Genomic DNA, 14,093 nt, shown 5'->3' on the forward strand with positions numbered 1-14,093 from the left:
AGTTGTCAAACTTACCGCAATCCAAAACAAAGCACATTTCACGTGTTTCTCCAAAAACGGTGCGTTTAGTTAATGTTCTTTTTGCACTTTGCTGTTTCTTGATTTATAAAAGTGTTCAAACTTGTTTTTTGCAGTATTTAATTTCATCCCACGATGACTGAACTGATTGAACTTCGGCGCGAAGAAGCCATTCGCGAGTATGAGTACATGCAGCATCTGAAATTGTTCACAAAAAGTGAGATAAGCAAGATCAAAACAAAACGACTGTACCACGATTATAAAGTGGAGAGACGTAGCAAAAACGTGACGGATTTCATCAACTACATAACGTACGAGGTGAATCTGTTCCATCTGCTGCTCGAACGTCGTAAAAGGCTCCCGTCGAAAACAGCAGGGTACGATGGCTTGGAGAAGAGCATCCATAAGCGCGTTCGGGTGTTGTATAGACGAGCCATGGCACGTTTTGCCTCCGAGTACCGCATTTGGACGCACTTTATGCGGTACTGCCAAATGCGCCACTTCTACACCGATGGTTCACGCGTTCTCAACCGCATGCTCAACTTCCACGGAGACAAACCGAAGGCCTGGCTCAGCGCGATCAACTGGGAGTATCGGTTAGCAAACAACTTGACCAGTGCCAAACATTACAATCTGCGTGGCTTGCAGCGGCACCCGGAGTGTCGTGAGCTATGCCTCAGCTTAATCGGCATTCAATTTGACGAAGCTAAAGCGTTGGAAAAAAGTAAGAACTCTGATGGTCTGCCTAAAGCCCTTAAAATGGCTCAGCTGGTGTACAAAAACTTCGAGCGCAAGGATGTAGAATTCTTCCAGCAGCTGTTAGAAGAACTGAAGAAATATCGCCCATTATCGGATGCGCTGGCAAAGCAAGCGATTGATACGATGAAAACAAAGCTCGCCGACAAGGAAGAAATGTGGGATCTTCTAGCAAACCTAACACTTCAAGGTAGCGAATTTGTTGTGATCGCGGACGCCGATTCGAAGGATCTGCTTGCTCAATGCATTGAGATTTACCACGAGGGGATCGCTCGTGTTCCATCAAAGAAGATGTATTCACTATACATAGAATCGATGCTTAAAGCTAACGATTCAGCAGAGGGTTCAGAGAAAGAGGCAAAAGCAAAACGTAAAGCCTTAGCAAGGGCCTTTAAGGAGGCATTTACGGCAGAACAATTGGAGGAAGAAAAAATGCAACAATATTTGAAACTTCTCCTACACAATCCATCCCCGAAGGACGAGCTGGTGATGGCCATTATTGAAAAAGGTATCCAACAGTACCCCAACTCGGCCGACATCTGGTCTCTGTATTTGCGATATCTGATACAGAAAAACGTTGAGCTGGAACAGCTAGAGAGCGTGTTCCTCCAAGCAACCACCAGTGTGACCACAAACGCCAGTAGAATAACACTGTGGAAGATTCTGTTTCAGTACTATCACTCACAGTCGAATCTTTCCCAAAGTGTGGGCGACCTGTATCGAAAGGCAATTTCTCAGGATTCCGAAGTTGGACAACACTTTCAGCCAATCTACCTCGATCATCTTTCGAAAAGTGAAGGAATTTTTGTGGCTCGACGAGAGTATAATCGTCTGGTGAAAAACTTCCTAACCCCTCTGGAGTTACATTTGAAAATGGCCAGCCTGGAGGCGATGCAAGAGCACAAAAACATCAAAGAATTGCGCAACTGTTACGAGAATGCAACACAACGCTTTGGGAAAACGAATCCATCCATCTGGCTGGAATACATCATGTTTGAGCGGGATCATGGACAGGCAATGTTAATGCCAGCTCTTTACGAACGGGCCAAGGCCATGCTAGATGACGACGCATTTTCTTCATTCCTTCACGAGTACGAACTCTTGAAGAATCCATCTCTTGAAGACTAGAATTATAATTTGCTTACACAAAATAAACATCTATAAATAAATTCGTTATATCGTTGGTAATTTGGCTGTTTCTTTAATTCACAATTGTAGACCAGCTAGTTCATCGTCGTCTTCGTCGTGGTCAAGAAAACCGGACAAATTCGACTCCTTTGTTTGTCCATCAGGCTCTATCAACCGTTCCTCTACGTTTGTAGTTTGCTGTATCGTAGATGGCTTGGATCGTTGTACGAAACTGTCCAGTGTTCCGGGTTTCGAACCCCCGGGTGAGGCAATTGTCTTTTCCAGGAATGGTTCGATATTACCAGCATCACTAGGTGCTTGCGCATGGGATGCATCGGAAAAATCCTCGTTGCATAAACCTGCCTTGGTGAGTGTTTTCTGCTTTTTCTGCAGCATTCCCCAAATGATGTCATCGGCGGTTTTCTTTGCCAGCAGATAGCGCACCGTTACGGTATCCATCTGACCGATACGATGTGCCCGGCTTTCAGCTTGGGCAAGAGTCTAAAAAAAAGAAAGATCGAAGGCAAGAAATAATAGATAAATTATGTACGATGAAACTAATCAAACATTTTAACTTACACTCGGATTCCAATCAAGTTCCGCGAACAAAACGAGCTGAGCCGCCGTAAGGGTGATACCAGCATTGCAAGCCTTCAAGGACAGGACAGCGGCGCGACAGGAGTCTTTTGTTTGAAATCTTTCTATGAGAGACTAGCGAAAAGGATCACACCATTAGTTACAGCAAAGAAAATCTATGTCTCGAAGAATTCTTACAGCTCTTAAGTCCGATCTCGTTGTTCCATCGATGCGTATGTAATCGACCTTCTGCTTAGAAAAACTTTTCCCGATGGCATCCAGCATGCAATGGTGGTGTGCAAATACGATAAACTTTTTCTTCTCTTTCAACACCTGTTTTAAATATGCACTGTTAAAAAAAACGGGAGTTAAATGGAATGGACTAAAATAATCGGATTATCACGTTGTTCACTTACCAAACGGCGGGAGCTTTCGCTTCCGCTGTTGTGCTGTAGAATTTTATCAAAATTTCATCCCGCTGCTTCCCTTTGCTTTGACTATAGTCGTTAGCGAAGCAATTCATATCTTCCTCCAGTCCCTTACTCGTCCACAGATACGAGGGATCAAGGACGACTGCTTCTCGATTCTTCTCCGACAGTTCGGACAAAACGTCCTCCTTCGTTCGACGGATCATGAATTTACGGGCCAACAGGAGATTCAACTCGGCCAAATTAGACTGTCCCATTGCGTTCCATCCGAAGTTGGTCTGCTTTCCGGCGCAGTAGCGTGTGCTGTACTCTTTGAAGTTGCAGAACCGACCATCAAGCATCTGCAGTTGAGTGAACAGTTCAACCGGACGAGAAAGAGCGGGTGTCCCGGATAGTAGCACTACCCGTCGAGCTCGCTTGGCCAACTCAAGGGCAACGGTCGTGCATTTGGCTTTAAAATTTTTCAGCGTGTGCGACTCGTCGAAGATAAGCATTCCAAAACCCCGTTCTGTTAACTTTTCAGCACAACGTTCCATTTGTGAATAGCTCGAAATTAGAACGCGGCAATCGCCAACGAAATCTTGACCACTGTTCAATATCGCTATGTGATGCACGGGAAGGTGGGGCAGTAGTTGGCGCATTTTCGATGCCCAAACATCGCGCGTCGATGCAGTGGAACAGATTAGAAGCGGCCAATCTTGCTGGTAGAAATCGGCCACCGCAATGGCCTGGTACGTTTTACCGAGCCCCATTTCGTCGGCTATCAAAACTCGGCCTCCTTTTTCGATTGCAAAGGCGACACCTTCCTTCTGGAACTCCAATAGGCTACTGGTGAGGGATGGTTCGATGGCGTTCAGGCAAACACGGCTTGGCTTTGGCTGTGGACCGCTCGCGAACTCTCGCAACACGAATACAGGAATCGATGCAAGAACAACGTGTGGATTGAGGGTCAAAATTCGTTCCTGTAGCAGGTTGTAATCTTTTAGCTCAAAGGTCCATTTCTTGGATTCTGGAGCTGAAAAAAGGAGAACATAATTAACTTTTGTGTACAAAAACGTCACATTCTAGACTCACCATAATTTTTGGATGGAATTTTCTTAAACTCTTCTATCATTTGCTCATTGAAGCCGTCCGTTTCAACAACGAATCGAGTTTCAGAAATCAGTGAACAAGAGCAGGTAACTGCTCGAACAAACACCGGTGCTAGCTTTGCCGGGGTACTTTTCTGAACCGGCCTGGCGTATGGTGGGATTTTGCCAGGGAATGCCTTATTCGAGGAAGTTGCTTTACCGGCATTGGATGCATTGTTACCATAGAACGAACTTATAGTAAGCGGATTCTTATTAGATGTTACTGGTTGAGGTTCGCCGGTTACCGAGCGATCTGCAGCAGATGTTGGTCCCTTGTTATGATTCGTTTGGTTTACATTTTTGTTTTTCCGTGCGTTCAATCGTTCGATCGCAATCCTGCGTTTTTCGGCAATTTCTTCTGCCGTACAAGACATTTTACATTATTTTTATCAACACTGAGCGAAGTGGTTCACTTGAATTGTTGAAGTTGTTTTGATTGAAAATACCGCGCTAGTTTGATATTTTTGTTTACATTTTGCTGCATCGGCGCACCGGTTTTTTAAACAATTGATCAAACACCTTTCAAATAAGGAATATTCTAGCTATAATGAAACATATCAAATTAAAAAGCATTCCAACCCTTATATCAATGTTTCCATGTATAGTTACATGTAAAATAAATTATTTAAATTGCATAAATGTTTGCTGCATGGAACAATTCTTCGAGATCTGTCAAAACACCAGCCATCGTGCATTTTTTCATCAACAATGTGTTGTTTTGATAAACACAGATTCCACCGGGGAGGACTGCATAACAGCCTGTGGCTGCCCAATAGTTTGTGAACGGTTGTTGAGAAATCCCGAAAATGAACAAACTAGTATCTACTATTCTGTTTCGTGCTTCCTTAACACGGTGGCCCCAAAGTGCCAAATCGTTTCATGTGCTAGGAAGACAGTACAGCTACAAAAGCGATCTAGCTTTGGAAACCATCTATCCGAACAGTAGTCTCCGGCTGTACACACCACCGCCTCCAGCAGTAACATCCCTGAAGCCTTTGAGGCTGACTACTTCATTAAATACAAGTTTTATCTTTCTAGGCAAAAAACGACGGTACCTTTAATGGTTATATTCCACTGGATAAGTTGAGCATCACCTATAGCCGCAGCAGTGGCCCGGGAGGGCAAAACGTGAATACAGTGAGCACGAAGGTTGACCTACGTTTCCATTTGAACACAGCTACTTGGCTCCCGGAACAGACCCGAAATCGTTTGACAGAATTGCAAAAGGGACGCATCACGAAGGATGGATATTTAGTGATTAAAAGTGAACTCACGCGCTCGCAGCAATTGAACACGGCGGATGCGTTAGAAAAGCTACGTACATACATCAGACAGGCAGAGCAACCAGTCTCCCTAGAGCCTACTGCTGAAACGGTAGAAAAACTACGGCGTAGACATGAAAAAGCTGCCCGCGAACGGTTGGCCATGAAAAGGAAACGCTCGGAGACGAAAGCCTTTCGCCAAGCTCCTCTTTAGGCAGTAGACCGCTGGATGGTGTATCGGTAGTAATATACATTGTTCGTGTAACAGCATTTTCATTCTTTAATGTTTTGATTGGCTGCAACATACAATACCCTGAAAATCCGAAAAACTTTTACATTCAATTGGTACCAGAGTTCAGAATCCTTCAACATAAAAACTCAATCTCTTCGTAAAATTTATACTTTTTTATTGTTCGTCAAATACGATAAAAGCATCATATGTTTGTACTATAGTGAATCCAACCAACTCTCGTATTTCTTGTTTGTTGTATTCATACTGCGGTGCGACATTGTATCAATGATTGAATGAAATTAAGTAGGTAGATGAAATTTTGTAAGTCGATTTTAATATCAGGGGGTTCGTGTTTCGACCATTTTAAGTTTTCAAGGTTCTGCGCGAGCTTCCGAAACGCATTTGTTCATATCTATGTATCATTTGTTTCAGTTCATTGATCGTACGTAGACCATATAACATGGAGTTGTACACGGTAGGCTCACCCAATCCACCAATTATAATATCTACCACTTCTTCTTCCGGAATCTTGCAGTTCATAGCCATTTCTTCGATATCTAGCACATATCTATGAACGGTTTCATTAGACTGAAGACGTCGCTGGCGTAGGTGTTTAATAGCCTCTTCCTGACTAAATTCTGCGCTAAATTCTTTGAGCAAGTTTTCCTTCAGTTCTTCGTAATCGCTCACGCGAATGGTACGTAGAAATACTGCAGCGGTTCCAGTCAGCAAACGGGCTATGGCGATTACTTTCTGCTTGTCATTCAATGCCAGGAGACGAAATGCATTTTCCAAATCTGGTAACCATTTTCGGAATGTAACAAAAGTATCGCCACTGAATGGTTGAACCAGTAGGGCAATTTGATCCAGATAGCTTTTCTCTACAACAGCGACTTCCAGAGATGCTACCTTTTCCTGCAATTCTTTTATCTATTTCCTCAACTCAGCTACCATTTCTGCTGATGTTGCTTCTTTTTGATCCTTGACAATGGCGCCAATCTCTTCTTTTGCATCCGATCGCTTGGGTGCTTCGACATTTTGTGCGCTGTTGGAATTTCCCGGAAGTTGACCGGCCAGCAACGAATTGTAAAGCCGCTGTAATTCGTTCGGTCCCGCTCGAGGATCTACTTGGAAGCCAGCTGCAGTAAGCGCAGCATGCATCTCTTTTGGTGTATTACACATTTTAGAGTATTACGACGTAAGTCCAGCAACTAACTAAAGAATGTCTTTCAACAACCAATGTTCAAAAGCAACTGACGCTAAACTGGTTACAATCTATTCACCTCGGCTTGGCGTTTATTTTCTGATTTTGACATTACACCGCACGTTGCGATCAAAAACTAAACAAAGTGAGCTAGCTAAAGAATACGTTAACTAAAATGCACAAATCTCGCGGTGGTCGCAAAAAGAACAACCACCGACCGCAACGTACGGGACGTGAAAATCGTTCCCTGGCGGAAAACCTCTCCGAACTAGCGGTACAAAGTGACTCGTCGTCCGCAAGCGAAAACGATGGAAATCATTCCGGTTCTGAGCACAGTTCGGCAGAATCGGATGATGAGCAGCCGAAGGATAAGTTTGCAATTGGTAAACCACCAAAGTTTGCAGTTAGCATGTGGGACTTGAAGCACTGTGATCCAAAAAAATGTTCCGGACGTAAGCTGGCACGTCACGGGTTGATAAAAACTCTTCGATTAGGACAAAAGTATTGACTGTTTCAAATTACTTCAACTTCTATACGTTAAGGACAATAGAACGTTGATTAAATGGTTTTCTTTCTTTACATTAGATTCCCAGGGCTAGTGCTCACACCGGTTGGAACCAACTGCGTGAGTCCACAGGACCGAGAGGTCATAAAAACATCCGGCATTGCCGTTGTGGACTGCTCATGGGCACGGCTTGACGAAACACCTTTCAACAAGATGCGTTCACCAAATCCGCGCCTGTTACCATTTCTCGTTGCAGCAAATCCTAGTCAGTATTCGCGCTGTGCGTTTCGCGCAATTTGATGAACCTTTTGTCAACATGTTGGATATGCTGCACTTCTTTATAATTTCATTTTCAGTCAACTACGGGAAACCCTGCAAGTTATCCTGCGTCGAAGCGATTGCGGCCTCGATGTACATCACCGGCTACAAACAGGAAGCCCTTTGGTACTTGAACAAATTTTCATGGGGACACGCGTTCATCGAATTGAACCAGAGCCTTCTCGATCAGTATGCTGGATGCTCCAATAGTGCGGAAATCCTGGAGGTTCAGCGTAAATATCTGGAAACTGCTACAAGCGAAGCTCAGCAGAGCCGAAGTCTTCCCCCCAGTGAATCTGAAACCGAAGAAAGCACAGAGGACGAAGGGGAAGCTGATGTCGAGGATTCTGATAAGGAAAAAGCAAACGAAGCATCCACAAGTAAAGAGTCCTAAAGTTACACATTTCATACAATAAAAAAAGCATGTCGATGTAATCGAGACGTGAAAATTTAACATATTGAAGAACTTTTTGTTCTTGTTAATTGAAGAAGTAACGGATACCTCAACGTACTGTTGTAACCGGATTGGATCGGATGTTTGCAAGTAAACAATTCTACGGGCAAACCAGGGTAAAGAAGTATGTATACCTTGAAGCAAACGTCATAAGCATTTGAAGCGAAGTTGGCAACAGATTAGATTCGTCGTCTCCCGTGTTTACGTGAACATATATCGACAGAATTGATTTCATGGAGAAAGAGATCGATTCCAAGGAGCCTAAACAGGAATTTCACTGCGAAATTGATGGCTGCAAGCAGAGTTTTACGACCGAGGTGCATCGAAACGTGCACACCAAAAAGCATGACCTAAGTCTAAACCTGGAGATGCCCCTCAAGGGAGCAGCGGGTGGGCTGTTTGCAGACCAAACACCCACCCCAACGCGTTTGATTGGAAAGTGCGAAGAAGTTGGTCTATTCGAAGACTTGAAGAAGGTAAATCCGTTCGATGAAACGTTCCGTCGGGCGGTGGAATCCGGAACGGGTGGATCACCACTGTCTGCTGATCTTCAGTCCCCATCGACAACAGCATTGTCCGTGCCTTGTTGTCGTATTGGCGAGGGAGAAACTCTGCATACACCACATATTTTCCCCAGCAATATCGATCGTAGCGCCCATGACGATCCTCCTGGGAATAAAGAGAGTGTTGCTAAGCAACGCTCAAAACCCAAAGCCAGTGGTGCTTCACGCACCAAACAAGACCTGGCGAAGGATGCAGCGGATACAAACGCTGGACAAAAGTACCCGAAAAAACGCGCGGCTGTAAAACGTAAAGCTCCGGCAATGGTTGATATTTTGCCAAAACCGGCCGTGGTACAATCTTCACAAGTATCCGAGACGATTCCACTGCTCATCATTCCATCCGGCAAACCATCCAGCCAACTACCCGTGGCAGCATCGGATCCTAGCCCAAGCTCAGACCCGGTTCTGGTCAAGGAGAAACTGAAACAACATCTAGCCAAGGTCCGCGAGTCTGGAAAGGGAAAGAAAGAAAAGCCAGTCACAGGCAAGCGATCGGAGAGTGGCGAGGAAGACAAAAAGAATAGCAGCAAACTTTCGAAACCAATCGATCTTACAAAATCACCCGATGAACAGGCCGATTTGAAGCACGAGCGTTGGAAGGCGGCGGCTAAACGTTACAGGTGAGAATTGAGTAATGTTGGGTCCGTCGGAAAAAATAAGCTAAACGTAAACTTATTTCACCTATTCAACAGACTCCGGGTTAAAAACAGCCAAGATCAACAGCACCAGCGAAACATTCAGCTGGAAGAAGAAAACTTACGCCTGCGAACGGAACTTGCGGCGCTGAAGCACGCACACCGCAACTGCTCCGTAATGCGAGAAATGAAGCTTGCCGCAGCTCTGGCGCAGGGCACGGCACATACCATTGCTGCCACCGTTGGCGGCATACAGGAGCTGGGTGCGGGTACGGTCGTATACAACAGCGTCGATCCGCAGCATCCAATTTCGCTATCCACTCCCCAGCAACGGCTGATTACATCGCACATAATCGATAGTCATTCGATGAACCGAAGTCCGATATTTATTGTAATCGGTGCGGGGGCGGATTCGAATGGGCCGGTTGCATCAAGCAGTGCCTTACCTGAGAAAGGTATATAAAATCTAAAAGACCTGGTTTCATTAACATCTTAACAGTGATTAATTGTAGTTTTGCACTCGTCGCATTGCTGGCCTTTCAACGAGTTGCGCCTATTAAAATGTTATATTTTAGTGGAAATAAGTTTGAAAAGCAATAAACATTACACATAGTGTAGAATTCGAAGCTTTAATTTCAAAATTGAACCATTGAAAAGTGGTATGCAATTGATTTACGCTTTCAAAACGTATTCTCGAGTAGTAGCGAGGGGAAAATACAATTTTGCGCACGCGCACGTACTCTCCCACAAGCAATACCAATATTCGTCAGGCATCCGAAGATCATTCTTCACCAGAGTGGTTTAGTTTTGATTCGACTCGCAACTGGCGCACACGGTTTGGGAGACTATAGGACTCCCACTTTACTGTAACAAGTTTTTGAAAAAAAAGAGTGATCGAAAGCGTGACAATTATAAGAGTTTTAATTCCACGCAAGTAAACTTTGTTAAAAATTGGTACCGTTCTTTCAAGAATCAACCATTTTAGAAATAAAAACTACTGCTAGTATTACGAAACGGCCACAGAAGCTAAGAACGGTCCGGTGAAAACGTCTGGTCGCAAGCTGTCGTGTCTGGGACCTTCGTCAACCGTGAGGTGAGTGAACGAGGACACGCGTCCCAACGTGCGTGATTTATAGCATGAAAGCATCGCAGTTTCCCTCCCTATGTTCGCAAGCCGGTCATCGAGATGGTTATCTCGAGCGAAAGGAATGTTGTATACCGATTGATCGATCCGATCGTGTTCTGTATCTATCAACAATTGGCCAGCAGCGGTATGGGATAAACAGTGCCGTTTGTTACAAACACCTTTCGGTCGATTCTTCGAGCCGCCAGGAAGATGTAAACAGAGTTCCTCCGCTCGGAAAATCAAACTTAACGTTGTTCGTCCAGCGTGTGTTTTCCTCTTCGTACGAATGGTCATTACGGACCAGCGTTGATCGAACGCAAACTATACGCCCCAGGCTGGAAAGTAAGGCCTTTGCCGGGTTGATGTGTGAAATGCGATAAACCGCAATCGAGGTTTAATTGCGTGTTTATGTTCGTGGGGGCCATTTTTGCGAGCGCCCATTTGAACTTGAATACGTCCAACGTCGTTAGCCACTATGTAAACGCAATGTTCCAAACGAACTTTGTGACTGTGCTTTTGGTTTCTTTTGATCAAACGAGTGCAACCGACGGGACAATTTATTTTCTTCGCTGTTAATCCTACAGCGCAAGGTAGGGGAGGCACAGAGGAAGCTCATTTTCCTTCCGTCGCCCCAAACGGAGAACCTTGAACTAATTTGTTTCGTCGTAAATGCCAGCGGTGTGTCTTTTAGGGAAAATAACGTGCTAGAAGATGCAACCAGACGAGACAAGTGTTGAGTAACTTAAGACAAGGTGACATGGGAGGAAAAGATTCACAGCCACATTGGTGGCATTCCAGCTCAAGGGGTTGTTAAACTTTCTCACATAAAAAGGTAAAGCATAAAAGATCAAACCTGGGAAACCGATTTTATGTGAACTTCTTCGCGCATGCGACACACTTTTGAAGAGGTATTTTTTATGACTTTCTACCCTCTGTTGATCAGAACCGCAGGGTGATCTCGGGCATCGTTTGACCAACATTCTTCGACTAATTCCAACACCATACATACAGAACACGACTTGGCTGGCAACGAACCGTTTGGTCGTTTCTCACCCTGTGTCCCTCTAGCCTGCCGAAGAATTATTTATAGTACACTTTTCGCCAGTTTTAGGCCAGAAGAGGCAGAAGCATTGATTGATGAGATCCAAATGGCTGAGAAGCGGAAGAAAAAGTGGAAAACCAAGAAAACGACCGGACGCTAATCTCAAAAGTCACGTTTAACAGGTTCACGCTTTTATGAGAGGCGTGATATAAGCTGTGAAGCCTTCCACGATTGGATGGTAATGGAGTGGATGTTATTGATATTAAAAACGTGATTGCATTAAAAAGTTGTATACATTTCACTAAGACGCCTCGACTACGGTTACGTTCAATATAAATTCACTCAATATAAAAAATCGCTCATGTTAGCAATTTTATCTTGATTTTTGCGGTCGTTAAAGATTATTTTCCGCTGGGCGCTGCCATTGAAACCATTTTTCTTTCCCTTTGCTTCTTCATCGTGCAGGAATCGAATAACCGGACAATCATGACGGTAGAACGGGTCGACACGTTCTACGACCTGGACACCATCTACAGCACCATCGAGCGGATGCTGATACTCATCCGCCAGCTGTCCGGGGTGTCCCGGTTAGGAGAAAATGGCCGCTCCCTGTCGTTCGAGCTGCAGTGGATGAACGCCATCGACGAGCGGAAGTACCAGATCGAGGAGCTGCGCAGCTCGGTTCAGTATCTGTTCGGTCAGTTCCGCAAGATCTACCTCGTCAACAAGGACCTCTATGCGCAGCTGAATAAGCGCGGGGGGCGTGTGTTCGAGCTGGAGAAGACGATCGAGGCGCAGGGAGACAGCAAGTGTCTGTACTTCTTGGCCGACGCGATCAAGTACGAGCCGGCCCTGCTAGCGATGCAGCGCGTTCTCGATCGGACGATGCGTGAAATTAGAATCTTCCGAACGCAGCGCAACCAGCACAAGCTGGAACTGTGCATTGGTCACATCCGGTGCGAGAACTACGACAAGGTGTACGATGAGTACTGCTCTTCAGAGAGTGGCCTGCAGCAGCTGCCCCGGATCATTGAGGCGGTGTTCGAGCGTGACATGAAGAACCTGATGAAGATCCTGCTGTTTCTCGTCGGCTACCGGAAACTCAACAAGGCCAACTCGGCCGAAACGTTCGTCAGCGGGTGTGAGTTTCTCGTGCAGCATCTGCGGGAGTGTGGCGATCTAGCCGATCATCCCCAATGTTTGCTGATATACGGCTTCGTGGTGGATGCCCTCCAGGAGCGACCGGAGTTGTCCGTGGCTTCCCTGCTGGAGGACGTTTTCCGTCATCGACTCGAAACCGTCCGTACGGCGTTGGTTGGTTCCGTCCAGCGCACGGTGCGTCTCATCCAAACCGATCCATCCGCGACTGCCTCGCTCGGTCGTCTGGCACACCATTTGGCCGACGAGATCCTCATCGAGCTGCTGAAGCGCGCCTACGATGGTGACGTACGCAACCTGTCCAACATTCTCCGCTTCGTGGCGCATCTTTCCCGCATCGATCACGACATCGTCGCCTATCAAGTCCTTTACGCGCAGATGGAACACTACGACCACCTCGATCGACCGGAGGTGTTCCTGCTCGCCTATCGGATCAAGCGGACCATGCAAGCACCCACCTTCCCCACGGCGGGCCTTCGAGGAGATTTGGAGCGTCTCAAGGCCACCTTACCACCGATCGTGGTGTCAATCATGTGGAAAACAGTCACGATCGCCCGCCACGAGTCACGCATCCTTCTGAAATTCAGCGCCGTCGGTCGAGACGTAGGATTTTCCCGCTACACCGCCGACAAAAACCGGCTCGAGTTGGAACCGTTGGAGGACGGTGCCTGCTTCCGAATCCGAGGGCTCGCCATCAACGGATACCTCGGGGAAAGTGGCACCGGAGCGCCAATCGTTGCGCCGAAATCGGATAGCCTTTCTAATGCCAAGTTCCGCTGGCGACTGGTTCCGGTGCATGGATTCGAGTACTTTCGTGTGCAGAACGCTGCCAGCGGGGCCATTCTGTACTCGCGCGTCCCAAGCGACGAGACCGGCTACGATTTCTACAACAGCCAGGAGGTGCTGCAACTGACGGGAAGCGAGAGGATATTGACGGCCCAGAATAGTTATTGGAAAATCACGGAATATCCCCGACGATCGGGCAGTGGCAGCAGTGGTGGAAGTGGTGCTGGCGACTCCGAGTGCTGTATTCTTTGAACCGACCCGTCTAGAGCTCCGCCATTAGCCGGCTAATGACACGTCGTAAGTGGTAATGCGATGCGCATTGCGTGAAGTCGAAGCCAGATGCTGGGAAAGGAAAAATGCCGGAAAGAGGGGAGAAGCGCCCGGGCAATATTCCATTTACAGGATGTGATTGTTATTTCTACTCGCCAATCCAGTTCAAACTTCCAACCCACCTGCAACAACAACGCAAGCCAGGCCCATCGCGATCGCGCTCCACGCGGAGGAACTGAATAAGGACCATAAATAACCTGCCCCATTGATGGTACCTCGGTGGGAGACTGGCGGAAAGCTTGAACGGCCGATGGACGCATCGTTTGTTTTGATTGTACACCATAATCGAGGCCGGGCGTGAATGAATCAGCGCCGACTGGCAATGTTTTAGTTGCTCGGCTTGCCACAAACTATGCTTTAGGGGAGAGCTAGAGAAAACCCCCGGTCCGAATTGATGATGACGGTGGAGATCAACGGTGACGAACGTGTGCCCTTGGCCACC

At 46.3% G+C, this 14,093-nt stretch overlaps 6 protein-coding genes across 6 annotated transcripts; 5 read left to right on the forward strand and 1 right to left on the reverse strand.

Annotated features, from left to right (window-relative positions):
* The first annotated feature begins 153 nt into the window (after positions 1–153).
* Positions 154–1,956, forward strand: LOC131266325 (U3 small nucleolar RNA-associated protein 6 homolog). The gene has a single exon (XM_058268795.1). It carries the CDS (start codon positions 154–156, stop codon positions 1,900–1,902), a length of 1,749 nt encoding a protein of 582 aa, XP_058124778.1. The 3' UTR covers positions 1,903–1,956.
* Positions 1,932–4,416, reverse strand: LOC131266324 (SWI/SNF-related matrix-associated actin-dependent regulator of chromatin subfamily A-like protein 1). The gene is made up of 5 exons (XM_058268794.1): positions 3,981–4,416; positions 2,895–3,921; positions 2,677–2,827; positions 2,482–2,613; positions 1,932–2,403 (listed from the first exon to the last, which is right to left on the reverse strand). Exons 1-5 carry the CDS (start codon positions 4,408–4,410, stop codon positions 1,981–1,983), a joined length of 2,163 nt encoding a protein of 720 aa, XP_058124777.1. The 5' UTR covers positions 4,411–4,416; the 3' UTR covers positions 1,932–1,980.
* Positions 4,417–4,782: 366 nt separating this feature from the next.
* LOC131266329 (large ribosomal subunit protein mL62) lies at positions 4,783–5,808 on the forward strand. The gene is made up of 2 exons (XM_058268799.1): positions 4,783–5,013; positions 5,075–5,808. Exons 1-2 carry the CDS (start codon positions 4,843–4,845, stop codon positions 5,510–5,512), a joined length of 609 nt encoding a protein of 202 aa, XP_058124782.1. The 5' UTR covers positions 4,783–4,842; the 3' UTR covers positions 5,513–5,808.
* Positions 5,809–6,850: 1,042 nt separating this feature from the next.
* LOC131266327 (18S rRNA aminocarboxypropyltransferase) lies at positions 6,851–7,999 on the forward strand. Its single transcript, XM_058268797.1, has 3 exons — positions 6,851–7,235; positions 7,320–7,504; positions 7,596–7,999. Exons 1-3 carry the CDS (start codon positions 6,910–6,912, stop codon positions 7,949–7,951), a joined length of 867 nt encoding a protein of 288 aa, XP_058124780.1. The 5' UTR covers positions 6,851–6,909; the 3' UTR covers positions 7,952–7,999.
* Positions 8,000–8,179: 180 nt separating this feature from the next.
* LOC131263333 (cyclic AMP-dependent transcription factor ATF-7) lies at positions 8,180–9,831 on the forward strand. The gene is made up of 2 exons (XM_058265516.1): positions 8,180–9,194; positions 9,267–9,831. Exons 1-2 carry the CDS (start codon positions 8,245–8,247, stop codon positions 9,670–9,672), a joined length of 1,356 nt encoding a protein of 451 aa, XP_058121499.1. The 5' UTR covers positions 8,180–8,244; the 3' UTR covers positions 9,673–9,831.
* A 2,032-nt stretch (positions 9,832–11,863) lies between these two features.
* Positions 11,864–13,573, forward strand: LOC131265975 (uncharacterized). Its single transcript, XM_058268296.1, has one exon. It carries the CDS (start codon positions 11,864–11,866, stop codon positions 13,571–13,573), a length of 1,710 nt encoding a protein of 569 aa, XP_058124279.1.
* The last annotated feature ends 520 nt before the right edge of the window (positions 13,574–14,093 follow it).

Source organism: Anopheles coustani, chromosome 2 (assembly GCF_943734705.1).
Source record: "Anopheles coustani chromosome 2, idAnoCousDA_361_x.2, whole genome shotgun sequence".
NCBI classification, from domain to species: Eukaryota; Metazoa; Arthropoda; class Insecta; order Diptera; family Culicidae; genus Anopheles; species Anopheles coustani.